The 18,648-nt window shown below is 37.4% G+C and overlaps 1 protein-coding gene across 1 annotated transcript; it reads right to left on the bottom strand.

Annotated features, from left to right (window-relative positions):
• Positions 1-281: 281 nt before the first annotated feature.
• Positions 282-17,666, bottom strand: LOC144651764 (uncharacterized). The gene is made up of 12 exons (XM_078511741.1): positions 17,477-17,666; positions 10,030-10,140; positions 9,742-9,827; positions 9,357-9,420; positions 8,254-8,392; positions 7,344-7,479; positions 6,908-7,021; positions 5,657-5,727; positions 3,980-4,062; positions 2,463-2,531; positions 1,660-1,752; positions 282-1,323 (listed from the first exon to the last, which is right to left on the bottom strand). Exons 1-12 carry the CDS (start codon positions 17,546-17,548, stop codon positions 1,201-1,203), a joined length of 1,161 nt encoding a protein of 386 aa, XP_078367867.1. The 5' UTR covers positions 17,549-17,666; the 3' UTR covers positions 282-1,200.
• Positions 17,667-18,648: the final 982 nt, after the last annotated feature.

The raw sequence follows: 18,648 nt of genomic DNA, 5'->3' as shown, positions 1-18,648 counted from the left end.
TCATCGAGCCTCACTTTATATACTGCAGCAGCGTATGGGATACCCGGTAGTCTCAGCCAAACTTTAAGTGAAAAGTGCAAAAACTACAAAACCCGCTCTGCAAGGATAATAACGAAATGTAGCTATGACGCTATTGCGGATCCCCTTCTTGAGTTCCTTGTTACCATTTTCAAAACGCTAAACAAACCAACGCCTCCATACATGCACCCTTTCCTTAGGTGTCCGTGTAAAATAGGTTCGACTCTATAGCATAGAATATAATATAGCATATAGAATCGAAGTCAGACTTTAGTTACTTTATTCTGCAACACTGTAACATACACAGAGGTTATTTACTTATCCAGAGAGTTCTTATTCAGTAGACACACAAAGTAACTGTAGTCGCAAAACTAATGATTCCTTTGTTTCTCGAAAGATTTTTTGTTCACATATCACTTTTCGTCTCTTGCAAGAGTTCTGCTGAGTTTAGTGCTGCTGACAAGTCCACAGATGCGGCAATAAAGATTGTCGTTTGAAATTGAGATTTGCTATCGGAGTTCAATAGGAAATTTAAACATTTTCTTCCTCTTCAGACCGTTGGTGTAAATAGTGATTGATTCAAACAGCCTGAAAACGATCAGTTGTTGTACGAAAGCAGAGTATGACTAAAGTTCTCGTTATGTAAGCGGAGTATACCTGTGTAACCAGAGAATGTCGTTGTCCATCAGCACGTTATGTGAAAAGATGTTTTGTGGTTCAATGTTTTTACAGCAAATGCTGGCTTGTGTTGGGATAAGAAAGCATTTCTCTGGCACATAGTCTGTGATTAAGATCCCAGAGATAGAAGCAGAAAATTCAAAATAAATAAATGAAAACAAAGTTCAAAACGAACAGAAATCGTAACTGATTTGATTCCTAAAATGAATTCTAAATCAAGGATTAGCTTCAATCTTGTTCTTAACAACCAGGTCCAGCAAAAAAAAATGAAGTAACCACTTTCCTTGAAGGACTTCCTAAGTCTTCTTCAGACCTGCTGACAAACATTTAAGATTCACGAGACATTCCAGAACTTTCAGGACTTTCTAGCAAACATTCCACGGTTGCAAAGCCTGCAATTGAGACGTTTGCGACTTGTGACCAACGAAGGTTTGTCTCACGTACGGTAGTTTGACATGTAGGTACAAGCACACATGTCTCTCACTCGTGTTTGTTAACCATTCATCAAAAGTCAATTGGTGAGGGTGAGAATTCTGAAGGATGTTCCAGGCGACAGAACACACAGTACTTGTGGTTTATCTCATCATCCAACTGAGCAATCGAGAAAGGCTTGCTGCAATTTTGACACTGAAATATCAAAACCATTAGTTATTAGTTTTACACTTACAACCAAAATCCACTGACCTACACCTAAAGTGGTACTGAAGAGTTCTCTACACATTTAAAAACAACATACTTATTAGAGCATGAGCTAAGGATTTTTAAAGGGAAATGCACTGAGGCACAGCTGTTGCTTGTTTGTTTGAGTTGCTGGACAACAAGGAAAATTGGGCCAAGTCCTCCTCTTTTGAAGGGGCTTTAATCGTCACTGATTTTAACAGTACTTTTGAAAAACCAAAATAAAAGCTCTATGATTTAACATGGATACAATAAATCAGTCCTAAACCTCTGTTTAGAACAAACCTGAACAATTCTGAGTCCTATGTTTTTCCTGTGTTCTAACACTACTGGTATATCATCACTTGACTCTATATTCCACATCCGTACAGTTTTGTCCTAAAATGAATTAAAAGAACATTGAATGAATTTTAAGCAAATTATTTATACCCTTAATATTGATCTGTACCTACAACTTAAAGCTGTTGGAGAGCATTAACATGGAACAAGCCATGAGAAACGAACTGAAAGTCTCCATATCCCTACCAATATGAATGAGCTTTCAGTGGAAACGAAGACAATTTTGGCTAGATAAGGTTTATAAACGAGCTATATATGTATCAACTCAAAAACCAAAACTCTTCTTAAAATCATAGGTAAATTCTTTACCACTGATTAAATACAGTAGCTCCAAACCAGGGGTTTCAATAAAAGCCACTTACTGGCAGTCTACCGTTGCCTCTTACGACCATCAGGATTTCAAATATAACATTAGTGTCTTAAAAATGAATTGTTTGTTCAAAAAAACTATTCTGTGGACAGTAAATATAATCACTATCAGCGCTCTTTTTGATGCCCAAAATGCTGGAAATCGCATAGATTTCAATTATCTAGGGGGATACATTGATGCCCTCGGACCCTCGGCGGAAAAGGGGCCTTATGGCCTCTTATGTAGTCAAATCCGCCTATTCCACATTCCAAAGCCATTTAAATTTTATTGAAACCCCTTTTCATTCTCCTTGAAAATTTTAGTTAACGGGATTAAACAGCACTTGTTTAATATGCATTTGAGAAAAGTATTGTAGTTATACTTTAAAATGTGCACTTACATTTGAGCAGGAGATTATCCATTTTTGGTCAGCACTAAATTTTGCGTCATTTACCCAGCCTGTATGACCCTAAAAACAAAAACCAGTTAATAAGACGTGAAGATAGCTATTTACATGTAATCAGTAATCACTAATGAATTTGTACATTGAGCATATTTGTTTGTTGTTGTTACTTTTTGTGTAGGTGCACAGTAAAAACCCAAGAGTAAAAACCTGCCTTTTTCCAAGCTAGCCTAAACAGGTTCTTAATGGTACATGGTAGGGCCTTTTTCCAAGCTAGCCTAAACAGGTTCTTAATGGTACATGTAATTAGCACAAACTTAAGCCATTCAGGTTCTTATTTTCTGAAGAAAACTTGACATTGTTGTTAATAGAGTTTTTAGTGGTATTCAGCCTTTTCCTTCTGGGAAATTTGCATGCCATTTTATTTATATTTTGTGATCGAACCAATAATAATATTTTATGGTTTTCAACATTGCCATTTACATTGCAACTAGAGTGATAAGGCTCCAAGGTGTCTCCTAGGAGGATCCCGAATGTCGACTTCTCTTATTAATTTTCGCTAAAAGTAAACATTTTTAATCCATTTTAGAAAATAAAATTTTTGGCTAAAGAGGTTCTTATAAAGAGGGTGTCTTACTGGCAAATTTTAGACTAACAGGCTCGTAAAAATTAGGTTCTTACTCATGGTTTTATTTCTGTATTATTATTAGCAAAATGAACATTTAAAAGGCCTATACATGTATTTTGTGGCCCAGCTGATACAGTTTTTTAAAATTGGCCTCTTCTCCTCGCCATAATGGTAATAGTAATGGTTTTTAAATGGTTCTTGTATAGCTCATTTACAAAGCTCAATGCGCTTCACAATCAGAGTTGCAGGACGAGACCGGACATCAGCATATCAGTCGCCTTTGGCAGCTGCTATCTGTCCATGTATATGATCTCGTCCCACCACCTAACCTATGGATGCCAGACCACAGCACTGGGAACTCCATGCCCTACTCTTTGCAATGAGTGTGTGGGTTCTTTAATGTCCCCTGCTGACTGAAGATGCAGGAGACGGGGCCTACAGTTTATTGTCCTTATACGAGAAAGCTAAAACATCTAACCATTTGCAGATGTCATTGCAAAGGCAGCACATTCTCCTCAATTATTTTAAGACCCTGAGTATGAATTGTGTTTGTCCGGTCTAGGAGTCGAACCTGAGACCTTCCTCACGGCAGTCTGGTGCTCTATCAACTGAGCTTATTGGATGGCGGTTAACAATTTAAGCCCTCTCTCCCCACATCAGCCCCAGTCAAAAGGTATTGAGAAGAAATAAACCCCCTGGATGCCTAATACAACTTTTATGGCATTCCATTTTCCTTGCGACAAAAAAAAGCTATGGTTTTAACAGAATGATAATCAAAAAACAGAACCAAGTAAAGAAAAAACTGTTTTACTTCAGGTTGTTAAATTTTACGATTTTACCTGTTTCAGGATAGTAATTGAGTAAAAGCTAGTCTATGCAAAGATACCTTAAGAGCAAACTTCTGACAGCAGTTTTCAACATCCCAGATGACTAAAGTTTCATCATATGAAGATGATACTAACATACTACCTGGAAGAGAGAGAACCACTTATGATTATGAAGGAGACTGTCAATTTATGATAAACCAAATAGAGAAATACAAATGTTATCCGTTACATAGACTTGCTCCATGTCGCTTGTTTGGAGTCGATAGGGTTACTTGAGTAAGCTCGCTTTGAAATCACGCGGTCACTACCACGTGAAATAATAATTATTATTTTATTTGATGGTGAGTAAAATGCACGAAGCAATACTGAATGACACACTAAATCAAGGAATGGCTCGGAACAAGCAGGAAAAGTATACCGGTATTCTTGGGCCTTTTTTCACTTCTTAATGCCTCATTTAACTGTTGATTTTGATTAACAAGAGCTCTTAGAGCTTACAACTGCGCTGGTCTCGTGAGCACTTTAGGGGAGCCATGTGGGGGGAACAAAAAATGCACCCCTCCCCCCTTATCCCTTTACCTGCTTCGAACAATGTTGCGACTGACAAACAAGATGGTAAGAAAGCACCTTGCGTGACATTTCATGGTTGACTAGTTCCATCCGAAATTAAACATTTTTCTTATATGCTAATGGTGGCCAAATTTAATTCCCACGATCCTGATCCGTGAAACAAAAAAATTTTTTAAATCAGCATCCAGTATTGTCTTGAATAACCGTTTTAAGATTGAATAACCGGCTCCGAAAATGGAATATTGGAGTAAATAATTAAATCAAATTTGAGAAGAACACTAGACCTGTGTTTTTCTGAATGGGAATTCCCCGGGGAATTAATTTACCAATGACGTAACCCTTGCAAGTCAGGGCATGTTTGTCTCAGTGGTTTTCCATCAGATTTCAGAAATCCTATAGATGACACAGCTCCAAAAATAAATAACGCTAAAAAAAACATTTTAGACCAGAGGATTTCTTTACTTTCAGTTTGTAGCAGATTTAAACCTTTCTGAGCATTGCGTGATTCTTCCCGATCAGTGCCTTGTGAAAGTAAAAATTTGTTAACGCCAGCACATTCCAGGATGTGCTATTTAAAGCGTGAAATTTTAGTATTTTCTTCGATTCAAACGCTTCAAAATACTTCACACTGAATTTTGTAAGTAAAGATTAATGGATTCGCAAAGATTTGAAAGGTAGATGACAATAGCTTAGACTCGAGGTCTAGCTGATCGAAAGTGAAACTTGTCATGTCAGCACATTTTTTTACACCAACGTAATGGTATTTATTCGCAGATTCTGGCCCGCTGAAATATATTTTTCTTTCGACGCATGAAATTTAGAATTTCCTTTGAATAAAACGCTTCAATATCGAATATTTCACACTAAACATTCTTTGTAAAGACAAAAAATAAGAAAATGTTTCCATTTGTTACTGATTTGTAGCTTCTAAACATCGCATGACATGAGCCTGACAGGGTGGAGGTTTGGTACAGGTCACCGACAAAACGAAAAATAATAATAATAAACCCCGTGCAGAGCAAGAACTGCGCAGCGCAGTTAATCAGTGTATATTGTTTGGGCAAAGTGCGAGGTTAAACCATGCAAATGTGATTTTTACACATAAGCAATATCATTTTATGAATAAAAATGCAGGATTATATTGTGTAACTTCATTATGTTCTAACCATCTTCACTGAAGTTGCAAGCACTAATGGAACCTTCATGTCCTTTGGAAAAGGTAAGTGGTCCATGATTTCTAGAACAAAAAGTAATGACAAGGTTACTGCACAGTATTTGATACTTCACCCTCTTTTCAATTTTTCTCAATAATTCTGAAACTTCTTGAAAACACAATTTCGTATAGAGTCCCTCGCTGTCTGTATTAGGGTCCCAGAGGGGGGGGGAGGGGTGGTCAAAGCCCAGGAGCCTTTACATTCTTGCTGTGGTGCCTGCAGCCCCATTTTTTTTGTTACTTGGAGCCCTTTGCTGCAAAATGTGAAGCCCTGAGAATGTTTTCCACAGAGCCCAGAGCCCTTACTTTTAGGAGATCCAGAGGCCCGAAGCCCAGATATTTTGGGCCTGGAGCCCTAAACCCTTTGGGTGCTCAAATGACCTGAAACATTTCATAAGCAGTTTTATTTCTGGGGCGGGGGGGGGGGGGACTCCCTATCATGGCCTGTACCAGGAGGCTCCGCCTGAGATGCGTCAGATATTAAATGGGTAGGCCTTTTACAAGTAAAGGTATATGAAAGGGTAGGAAAACTTGTCATTTAGATATTTAAAAGGGCATTCAATCAAAATACTTTGAACAGATGCACCTTATGGCAGTATCATTTATATTAATTAAACGCTACATAAAAAATGGCATCAAGACCTTCTGTTTTGGACATATGTCATGTCTTTTTGGTATATGAAAGGGGTACCTTTTTTCAGTAAAAGGTATAAGAAAGGGGTGCCTTTTCTGTCAAAATGATATATAAAAGGGTAAGGGCTTAGACCTCCGGGCGGAACCTCCCTGTACAAATTTTTTTTGAGTAGCCCCCTCCAGGTTCTATCTATTAAAAGACAAAAGCCTTGCCTCTTCTCACACCTTCTCAAACCATACAAACAAAAGAGTAAAGAACAAAAAAAAACACTTCTCGAATATACAGTAGCAGTGAAGCATACTGCTCTGGTTCTGTTTCTGGGCTGTTGCAGATCCCATTTAACCAACAAAATCATTAGGGGTGTCGAATGGTAAATGCGAGACTTTGCGAGACGGCGAGACTGATATCTTTTCTGTGAGCCCGAGACATTTTTAGCCTTGCAAAAGAAATCGAGACTCCGAGAAGGCGTCAAAGAAAAAATCGAGACAACGAGACCCCTGAAATTTGGCTAAAATTTTGCGCGACACACATTTTTGGAAGGTCCATTCACCACCCCTATCATTTGATTACCTATAGACACCGGTGGCAATATCCCATATTTGAATGTTTTTATCCCATGACGCTGTGGCCAATAAGTGTTCATCCTTACTGAAACAACAGCTGGAAATCACATTTATATGGCCCCTAAAGGAAAACAAGAAAAATACATGTTTTAATAGGGTTTATTGCATGATGAGAGACCTGACATTAGCATAACAGCTTTATCTTTCCCTTGTCAAAGTACCTTTCATATTGCCACTAAACAATGAAGAGTGAAAATTATATATTCTTTAAAAACAAGAAAATATACTTAAAATTACTAAAAATAAACAATGAAAGTAGCAAAAGCCAGGTTTTGGGCCTGGCCAAATTGCCACCAAAACTTAACTGCAAATTTATACTAAATTTCTCTAAATGTAAATTTGATAACTATGGAGGCCTAATGAGTACAATGCTAATGCCTCACCCTAGAGTAAGTGTGACATTGTAATCCTCTGTAAAGGTTGACATGTCAGTGATCTTTGTTGTTCTGTCCATGGATGTTGTACAAATCCGGTTTTGCATTGGAGCAAATCGACAACATGTTACTGTACTCTTGTGATCTGTTTTGTGGTGAAGGGAACAAAATTTTCAACCCAATTGTATATTCCTGTTATTACAAGGACCTATAAAATAGACCTTGTGTATATTCTAAAGAATATCAATAAAAATTTCAAAAGGGGTGACCCTATTTGGTGGAATGGTGGAATGACGGAACAGTGGAATGGTGGAATATCCTAAAACGCGGAATGACGGAATATCCTAAAATGCGGAATGACGGAATATTCTAAAACGCGGAATTGTGAAACATTAAAAAAAGAAGCAACAACAGCAACAAAAACAAACAAACAAAAGGAAAATTATAATTGCTATCTTTCTCAGACGGCGATATTTTTAAGAATGTCACTAAGAATGATTCAGGAACCCTTCGTTTATAGGGTATATTTACTGTTTACTGGTTTTCTACTGCCAACAGCCGCTGTAAACAAGTTGGCTTTTCTGTCACGGCAACGAATGTCCACAAGTTAAAGTACCTGAATCATTCTTAGCGACATTCTTAGCCTTAAAAATATCGCCGTCTGAGAAAGTTAGCAACTATAATTTTCCTTTTGTTTGTTTGTTTTTGTTGCTGTTGTTGCTTCTTTTTTTTAATGTTTCACAATTCCGCATTTTAGAATATTCAGTCATTCCGCGTTTTAGGATATTTTATCATTTCGCGTTTTAGGATATTCCGCCATTCTGCCATTCCGTTGTTCCATTCCGTCATTCCACCGAATAGAAAAGACAGCTTCAAAAGACAGCTATAAAATCCCTTGTATGTGATGTAGCCCACTCACTGAAGAGTTTCTTTATAAGAGATCCCTCCCTGACATCCCACACATTGACAGCAAAATCCAGGTCACTGCTGTTGACAAGGTAACGTCCATCATGAGAAAAGTGGCATGATGTCACAATTCCCTCATTCATGGCTTCCCACTGAAAAGACAAAAGTGAAGTTTTCTGTTATAAGGCATTTCCTCATCAGCTTTAATTCAGTTTTGTTTAAAAAATATTTTATTTCAAGAATCATGTATGGCACAAATATTATTTTGCAATATTTGATAAAATTAATAATGTTCTTGGCTTAAGTTTACCAATACCGCAAAATATTATTTAGTCTAAAAAGAAACAAGTTCAAACAAAAACTATGCATGATTTGCGAAACATAAATGTTGAAAAGTGAATTCTGTAGGATAATTTATCCACCAAGTGTCCCAAATTTGGAAGTGAAACATTGGGACTGACTTGGAATAATTTATCCTCACTTTGATATCAACCTGAGGTTCAGGATCGTCCAGAGTTACCTCAAGGTTACTATTTTTAGCGACTACTAATTTTTAGCGATTTTTTCTGAGCAAGATTTGGCGACCATTAAATTTAGCGATTTTTCAAAAATTAAAAAAAAAACAATTTTAATATAAATTACAGCAAAGATGGAAATAAATGTCCAGTAATAGAACAAAGTCACTTTAAATTGAACATTATCATGTCAGAAAGAACAAAGAGAATTGCAAATGTTAGAAAGTGGGTCTTCGTCAGGGAAATCAGTCATATTCTCCACAATGCCAGCGATCCCAGCTCCCTCCCAACGCTTCTTAATTTTGGCCAGGGCTACCTTTTGACGTTTTCATATAGTCAAACAGGGCCACTATATTTAATTTTGTATTCCACTGGTGGGTGGGGGTATCAATTTAATGCATATTAAATTTGACCTAGCGAGTACCAAAATTAATTTAGCGATTTTGACCCAACTCGCTAAAATTGCTATAATTAGTAGCCACTAACAAAAGTAACCTTAAGGTAAGACAATCATTACAAACTTCTTGTATAAGTCAACTGAAATTAATCTTGAAATTAATGACAGAATATTTTAATTTGACAAGGTTATAGGCAGTCATACCAGAATTGTGCCTGTCTGAATATCCCAGACAAGAAGCCTTTTATCCCATCCACCAGATGCAATCCTAAACAACATAAAAATTGCAAAAGTTATGGACTGTTTAGTCTGAGATGGAATAAAGTAAGGTCCTTTACAGACTGTGCAATTGAGAGAGCTAAACCCATCTTCAACACTGCTGATTATCTATCCCCTCCCTCTCCTCCCTCACAAATGAATTTGATGTGGGACACATACAACAAGCCTTGAAAGCCACAGAAAGGCAGGACACAAAAATGTACGAAATAATAATTTATTGTGAAATTTCTGTCAAATTGACAAGCAGCATTATTTCTTTTTCACCAGTAACCCCATGTATTCAAAGAAATGTACTTCTCCTGTAACAAACCTTGCATTGTTAGGATCTGTGTGGCAACAGGTGACATAGGAATTGTGGCCTTTATACACCTTGACTTGTGCTCCAGATGTGGCATCCTGATATAGAAAAGCACAAGACATTTTTTAAACAAAGGTACTCATGTATAGTGAATTATTAATGGTTCGTTTATATAAAAGAAACTCCAATTTAAATAATGTTGAGGGATTTTAAAACACATGAATTGGTTCCAAGGTAGGATTTGAAGATGGGCTTCTACAGTATACTTCTTCCAATGTGAATAAAAAGAAAGGAACCTACCCAAAGCCTAAGAGTCTTGTCATGTGAAGCAGTGACGATTTTGGAATCATCAAAGGTAAATGAACAGCTGTTTACAGCATCTTTATGTCCTCTTAATACTTTTATCTTCACCTATGAATTCAAAGCAGTTGGAAGACAAACATTCAGTCAAACCAGATGTTCTTTTGATGGGAACTTTGCAACATTCAGTCAAACCAGATGTTCTTTTGATGGGAACTTTGCAACATTCAGTCAAACCAGATGTTCTTTTTTTTTTTTTTTTTTTTTTTTTTTTTTTTTTAATATCTTTATTGCCATTTTAACATTGTACAAATGTTACAGTGTAAGAAAAAAAAGAGCAGACGTAAGTTACAATTAAGTTACGTAGTTTATAAACTGTTACAATTTACATATGAAAATAAAGGTACAGGTACATAGGAAAATAAAGTAAATGAAAAAATATAAAATAAATAAACAAGGAAATAAGCTTACATAAAGTCTTTCCACTTTAATTCGAAATTGTTAATAGTTTTATTTCTAACTGCAATATGTTGTAGAGTATCCAATCTGTTTTTTAGAAAAGGAGGAAAGCCGTCAAAAGGTACATCATCGCAGTCTTGGGTCGTACAAAAGATATAATACTTAGCTACAAGTGATATGTAATTTAAAATATCTTTTGTTTGTATGGCGTTGTCATGCCAGCCGTAAAGGATATCGCGTTCTGAAAGAGTAATTGTATTTTGTTGTTTTTCGGACCACCACTTTTGAAATGCAGTCCAGAAATTAGAAATTTTTGGACATCGGTAGAGTAGATGAGGCAATGTTTGCGGCTGCGTTTTACATAAATGACAAGTTTCAGAGTCGCATAAATTCATACGAAAAAGCGAATACCTGGTAGGAAGTATATTATGGATGATTTTATATTGAAAGATTTGAAGCTTTGTTTCGATCGTAATTGCAAAAGGGAAGTTGTAAACATTTTTTAGGCTTTCTTGGGAGAAACCATACCGTAGAAGTCTTTGTTCAGCAGTTGGAGGTTGGAAGTAATGATCCGTAATAGCTGCATAAACAGAACGGGTGTTAATAATATTGCGTAAAGGGGATTCTTGCGACGCATTTTCGTTTTCAAATTGGTCTTTTGCTGCTTTGATTTCGCATCTCCAGCTTGGTGGAATTGCGTTTATTAGACCATAATAAGTTGTGAACGGGATTTTCAGCTGAAAAGTTTGTTGAAATGTGGTATGCGATAAGAAACCAAAATCATGATCAAGCAAGTCGCTAATAAAGGTAATGCCGCTTTGGTGCCATTGTTTTAAATAGATCATGTGTTTGTTTATTAAGATGTTTTTATTATTCCATATAATTTCATTTTGCCGTTTAATATTGTCTTCTGAGATAATATGTTTGTTTTCCTGCCAATGCTTTAATATCACTTGGTAAAAGGGTGGTGCATTGTTTAGATCAAGTTGCCTTGAATTGTATCTGCAGTTTAATAGGAAAGAAAGGCCGCCATGTTGCCTAAAGAAATGTTCAATGAGAATTTTCCAGGAGGAGGAAGAGTTTTGGTGTATCCTGTTAATCCATGAGATTTTTAAAGCGGTTTCCATTACCTTAAAGTCAATCATTTTTAGGCCGCCTTTGTTTTTTTGTCCTATGACTGTAGTTTTCTTTATTTTGGGAGGTTTACCTTCCCAAATAAAATTAAAAATCATGTTGTTGATCGTGTCAGGCAAGTCCTTTGGTAAACTGAGGTTAGAGCTGTTGAAAATTAATTTGGATAAGGCTAGAGTTTTAACGATATTTATTCTGCCAATTAAAGTCAGTTTCCTATTTTTCCAAATATTCAAAACTTTTTCCATACTTCGCAACTTTTCGTCGAAGTTAAGCTTATCCGCTTTTGTGGTGTCGTAGGAAAAGAAGACGCCTAAAGCGCAGATCGGGTCGACGGGCCATTTAAAATTGAAAGGTGTATCACATCTATTTTTCCATTTGCCGAGCCACATAGCTTCGGTTTTGGTGGAATTGACTTCTAGGCCGGAGACAACCTTAAATTGGTTTAGCAGTTCGAGTAAATGGGGAACAGATTCTGTATCGCTAAGAAAGACTGTGGTGTCATCTGCATACATGGTGGTTTTTATTTCATGGTTTCTTATTGTAATTCCTTTAATAAGATCGTGATTTTTGATGGCTCTTGCGAGAAGATCAAGACCAATAACAAAAAGAAGGCCTGATATTGGACAGCCTTGTCTCACTCCACGAGTTAAAGAAAAGAAGTGAGAAGCGTGACCATTGTTGAGAATACAGCTAGAAATATTTGAATATACAGTCTTGAACCATTGTAGGAAATCGGGCCCAAAGTTAAAGAGTGTGAGAGCCTTCTCCAGGTAGTTCCACTCAATTGTGTCGAAGGCTTTCCGGAAATCGACAAAAACGGCGATGCCAGGCGAATTTTCTTTATCCAAATGGAACATCAAATCTTGGATCAATCTGATATTTTCTCCAATGTATCGCCCTTTCACATAACCGGTTTGGTCGGGATTTATTATTTTAGGTAATACCTTTTCTAAACGATTAGCCAAAACTTTAGTGAGAATTTTGTAATCAACGTTTAAAAGAGATATTGGTCTTAGGTTCTCAAGGATGGTTTTGTCTTTATTTTTTTTGGGAATAAGCGAAATTATACCTCGTCGTTGGGATATCGACAAGGAACCGTTAAGAAAAGCATAATTAAAACTTTCAACAATTAGAGATTTAAGCTCAGGCCAGAAAAATTTTAAAAATTCAGTCGACAGACCATCGGTACCCGGAGTTTTGGCTGCTGCAAATTCTTTGAGTGCTTTGAAAGCCTCATTTTCTGTAATCAAACCTTCACATAGAGCCTGTTCATGGTCCGATAAAGCTGAGATGTTGCTGGGATTAAAGAAAACGCCCTCTTCCGGTTTCTTAACATTTTCCGCGTGTTGCGAGGTATATAGCGATTTATAAAATTTACTTTGTTCTTCTAAAATGTCAAACTGGTTAGTTATGACAGAATCGTTCGGTAGCTTCAGTTTAGAGACTAACTTTCTGGAGTGGTTTCTTTTTTCAAGGTTTAAAAAATATTTGTTGTTGCGTTCTCCTTGTTCATGCCATCTTGCGCGACTCCTGATGATGGTGCCGCGAGTTTTAAGTGCCATTATTTTTTCTAGACGAGCTCGAGTAGAATTAAGTTCACAAATTATTGGCCTGTTGTTTCTATTCTTTTCGGCTTTTGTAAATAATTCGTTGATTTTCTTTTGGAGGAAAACTTCTTCATCTCGTCTTCTTCTTGCTTTGATTTTTGAAAATTTGACAGTAAAACCTCTAATTTCCATTTTGACAAGATCCCATTTTAGGCCTAAGTCTTCAACGTCTCGGTACTTTTCTATGAAGTTTGTTAAGTTTTTGCGCAAGTCAGAAACGTATTGCTTATCTTCAAGAAGGGAAGAGTTAAATTTCCAAAAGCCAGGTCCCTTTTGTTGTTTCAACTCTTCGCTTAATAGATGTAATTGTATCGCAGAATGGTCTGTATTTGGAGCGTACAAAATATCACATTTGATTGTAGTGCTACTAAGCTCTTTCGATATTAGAAAGTAATCTAGGCGACACTGGACCTTAAAAGACTTGTTTCTCCATGTAAATTGTTTTGCAGTCGGATTTAAGGAGCGCCAAATGTCACACAAACTGTAAAGGTGACATAAATTATCGATTTCTTTAATGACGGATTGTTTTTTTGAAGTAGGATTCCCTCCTTCTTTGTCACTTGGTGAAAGAGCGCAGTTAAAATCACCACCAATAATAAATTTCTCTTGCGCGAACTTGCTGAGAGATTTTTGAATCTCCTTAAAAAAGAGAACTTGTTGGTTAGTGTCGTTTGGAGCGTAAACATTGGTTAAAACGATTTGACAATCATCAAGAGTGATCTTTGTGCTAAGAAACCTTCCGTTTTTATCTCGGACTACCTCGTCAATTTGGCAATCTAATTTGGGGTTAAATAGGATCATTACTCCTCTGCTGTGATATGTTCCGTGATTAAAAAGAACTTTTCCGCCCCATTCTGTTTCCCAGATTTTAGCGGTTTCGTTGGAGCTGTACGTTTCCTGAAGAAAGATAACATCCTTATTTTGTTTGTGAAGCCACCTAAAGATGGAGCGTCTTTTTATCGATTTATTTAGCCCTCTTACATTAAGAGAGAGACATTTCAGGTTTAGTGTGAATATTCCAAAGAAAAAGTAACAATGGCATCTTTTGAAGACCAGAAAACATGATGTACCTTTGACAACATTCCTCTTGGGGATTTGTAGATAGGAAAAGTAGGTTGATTCGTCATAGTTGTTGAATGGTTATAAATTTGCAAAGGTGTAAGAAAGAAATTAGCATTTTCAGATGGTATTTGATGAATCTGGTAGAATTTGCATAAGGTGGAAGCAGTATATGATATACAAACAAAACTAAAAAGCCAAAGAACAAAAACATTGAAACAACTATTACCACGAGAAATAATTTTAAGTAAAATAAAATAGGCTCTAAAGGCCTGAACGCAAATTCGGTAATCGGTGTGCGTGTTGGTCATCAAGGAATAATATTTTATAGACAAAATCTAGCGGTGCTCCGCACAGGAAAAAAAGGTCTACTTTTTAAATAGGAACCAAACAAATAAATAAGTAGATAAGTGTTACGAAGGTTCGCTTCGTGAAAGTTAGTACTTACTCGACCGTTGTTTCGTATGTAAAGTCTGTCGCCGAAGCGTTTATATCCGGTGATTCTTCGTCATGTTCCGCGTCTTGATCTTCTTGTTCGGCGTTTAGCCAGCGGGCAGGGATGTTGAAATGAAAGTAGGCTTTTCCGTTGACAATAAGTTTGTCCCCGTTTACATGCGCTTTGTTTCTTGGATCTCTTCTCGCTCTCTTCATAGCCGGGACTAGGACATCTTTTCTCAAATCTTGGACGCGCTTCGGAAGATCTTCTCCGAGATTTACATGAGAGTTTTTGAGGTTTCGTCGTAGCTTCCAGACTTTGTCTCTGTCGGCACGGCATGTGAAGCGGGCAATTAAGGGCCTTGTTCGACCTCTGCTGCGTTTTCCTAAACGGTGAACACCGCAGAACATAACTGACTGTACTTCTGACGGATCCATTTTGAGATCTTTAATGAGAACTTGTTTAACCAACGCTTTGCAGTTTTCCTCCTGTCGCTCGGGTATTTTGTAGAATATCAAATTCCATCTGCGACTATAGATTTCTTGCTTAATTATGTCGTTGTCGTGTGCAGCTTGTTCGCGTTCGCACTCGTTAATGCGTTCGAAAACCTCTTCGTGTTCCCTCTGTGTGAATTGGAGAGACTCTCCAAGCTCTGTTGATGTGGTTTTAATATTCTTAATTTCTTCTTTGGCCAGTATTAATTCTTTCTCCAGATGAGCGATACGTGCCTCGCGGTGTTTCGCCTCCTCCTCAATTTTTGTAACTCTGGTGATGATGCGTTGAAATTCCGACACCGTCAGTTCAACAATGGCGTCGCTGTCTTCGTTGTCTTCAGTTGAGCTCACTCTGAGCCTTTTCTTCTCGCTCTTGTTTTTCTCAGTTTTTGGGTCCACTGGGTCGGGCATGCTTTAACGCAACAAGCCAGCAAATAAAATGGTCGAAAAAGTTGGTAGTTCCTTAGTTAATTTTGAAATAAAGTGCTGATTTTGCGGAGCACTTGATAAAGCGTGTGTTCAGAACCGCGGCATCACGTGACCGTGACCAGATGTTCTTTTGATGGGAAATTTGCAACATTCAGTCAAACCAGATGTTCTTTCGATGGGAACTTTGCAATGTTGCGGCGCAACGTTCCAATATTGATTGACAGTTTGCTTGTTGCAACTTGCAACTTTCAATCCCCCCTGACCCTGTAGCTGCCCAAGTGTAGAAATAGGTTTTATCAGCAAATTGTTGGAGAACCATAAAAGGAGAAGCCACGAGCCAAGCAGCCCACACTGCCGGAGCCTATCCCGGTTTCCGTAGCATTAAGCGGCTAGGAATATTACTACTCCCCCCTGACTGGGATGCTAGTCCATTGCAGGGTTCCCCCCAGCATTATGTCGCCGGTACCCATTTATACACCTGGGTGGAGAGAGGCACTATGAGAGTTAAGTGTCTTGCCCAAGAACACAACACAAGTGACCCTGGCCGGGGCTCGAACTCGGACCGCTCGATCCGGAGTCCGGCGCACTAACCATTAGGCCACCGCGCCTCCCATGTTGGAGAACCACGCCAGTTTACCACACTTTGCCTCCCCTATCCCAGCCCACCCCCCCCCCCCCTTTCTCTCCTGCCCCATAAGCATTTTAAACACCTTTGGGCACTACTGCACCAATCCCAGGGATACTTAATTAACAGTTAAAGACCGGGGCCCAGTTGTTCAAAGGGTGGATAACGCTATCCACCGGAAAAATCAAGATCTGGTGGATAGCGAAGTATGTTTTGTATAAACGTTATCCACTGGATAGCAATTATCTGGTGAATAGTGTTATCCGCCCTTTGAACAACCGAGCCCAGGGTGGACCAGGGTGATTAGTTTCCATAGATTCTCCCCACTTATCGTTAATGGTTGCTTATTAAACCATGACCAGTCATGGTTTGCCAACTACACTGATCAGAAGTTAATAATTTGTTTCTTATTGTGACCTTAATGGAATCAAACAGACATCAGTATGTTATCGTTTGTATTTAACACACACCAGACATTGACAGAAGACTAAGATTTTCTTGAATAAAACACACCATATACACCAGTAAAACCTTGTAATTTCAAAATAAAACTTTATAGTACAACAGGCGTTCAAGTTCAAGATTTGTATCTAGCAGATTTTTGTCAAACAGTAATTATAAGGTGTCAAGGTTGCCATGGTCAAAACAAAAGGAAAGAATGCAGTTCTGTTTTTATCAGCTGTTATTAGTGTTAGTGGTGAGAAGCAAAGCGTGACACAATGCTAAAAACTCCTGCAAAGCAGAATACAGGGAGATGGGCAATGCTAGCCTTGCTTGACGGTAGTATTTACATTGCAGCTAATTATTAATTTTTGGACATGGTATTCCACTGTATAATTGCTACTGAGCTTACCAGCAATAAAAATGTTGGTTTTAATGAAATTAATAAGACATTGTATTTTGTTTGGAATGTAGCTTAAACTCACTTTTAGATAATTTGATTAAGCTTATAATGTACAGATGTAAGCTTTATTAAATAAACTTTTAGAAATTTTATTTTCCTATAGCCTGTGGAGATGTAGGGCATAATTGCAGAAGCAGACCTAAAAGTGTTCGTATATCCTACTGGGGTTATCGTTTTATCCATACAACTTTATTCAACATGTTCAAGTGGCTTAAATCATCTCAACAATTAAGAGATTATAGCCGTCAAATTATGAAAGTGTTTTCTTCGAGATACGTATATATCATGATGAATTTGTACCTGTGCTAGCGACTGGTGTTCCCATGTTGCTCCCGCCTGTCCCTCACTATCAGAATCTTCTTCACTGGGCATTTTTAAATATACATTACAAACATTTCATCTCTATTCGCGTTTTATAAGTTCATGTTGACATTCTCCAAGACAACAACTCTCCCCCGCCATTTTGATTTGTCGGTTCGCAAAGGCGTATGGGACGATTGGTACCCAGTTTCTTTGGAAACGAGCGCGAGCGTTGGCGAGCAAACAACTCGTAAATTACCCCGGAAATTGCCTAGCAAAATGGCCAAAATTATTTCTTCTTTATGCAAATTTTATGTTTTCAACGATTACAATACCTGATATTGAAGTAAACACTCGTCAAATTTATTACCTTACTTCTCCATTGTTACTTATTTCCTTCATATACACAAATCGTAAGAGGAAATTTTCATCCTTTCTTTCCGCACGGATTCTTACTTTTATTTTGACTGAAGGATATGAAACAAAAATAAACGCGAAAGATTTCGAATTTTCCTTATATAAACGTCAATCTCGAGGCGATTTCTCCTTAAATCGATTGCTTTTTTAATAATTCTGCTGGGATAATTTTATTAAGGGCTAGACGCCTTTTTCAGTCTTTGCACCCACAAACAAGCCTTCAGCAGTTTTGGTAGTTTTAGCAGTGTAACATCAAGAAATATATTTAATTTAAAAAAAAATTCCTATATGAGTTCGTTTTAAACATAAAATAACTAATTAGATCATCCAGAAATACACAAATTAAAGGCAATCGCTAAGAACTCAGTATATGAGAAATTTCCGTCTATGAGACACATTTTGTCGGTCCTAGAATAGACATTAGGGTCTGTCTGCAGTTAATAGTCATCAAAATTTAAACAGAAATTAAATTTAAAGGAAGTTCAATTTCTTGAACAAATTTTTAGCCTCTAAAATCGACATGCGGGCCCGTCTGTTATCGCAATTAATATTTCTCAAACTATAAAATAAAAGTTATCGCCTGAGAAAAGATTAACCTCTCGTTGTATATTGAAGAAAAACGTTTGTCGTGGTTTCAGAGAAGGAATATCAATATAATAATTTAATACGTACCATTTTGTGTTAGTTATTGTCATATAGTACGCGTGGAGGGTCCTTGCCGCAAATGAATGACAGAATGAAAATATATACAGTAT

This window comes from Oculina patagonica, chromosome 4, assembly GCF_052425735.1.
Source record: "Oculina patagonica isolate OP01 chromosome 4, crgOcupat, whole genome shotgun sequence".
NCBI classification, from domain to species: domain Eukaryota; kingdom Metazoa; phylum Cnidaria; class Anthozoa; order Scleractinia; family Oculinidae; genus Oculina; species Oculina patagonica.
This window is presented reverse-complemented; position numbering and strand designations above follow the sequence as displayed.

What these genes read in the sequence shown, in the direction of transcription:
- LOC144651764 (XM_078511741.1), bottom strand. Translation starts at nt 17,548, where the DNA reads ATGCCCAGTGAAGAAGATTCTGATAGTGAGGGACAGGCGGGAGCAACA. An exon ending in TTGCAACTTCAGTGAAGATG is followed by an intron (nt 4,063 to 5,656) that starts GTTAGAACATAA and finishes TCTCTCTTCCAG; the next exon opens with GTAGTATGTTAGTATCATCT. An exon ending in GGATAATCTCCTGCTCAAAT is followed by an intron (nt 1,753 to 2,462) that starts GTAAGTGCACAT and finishes AATTCATTTTAG; the next exon opens with GACAAAACTGTACGGATGTG.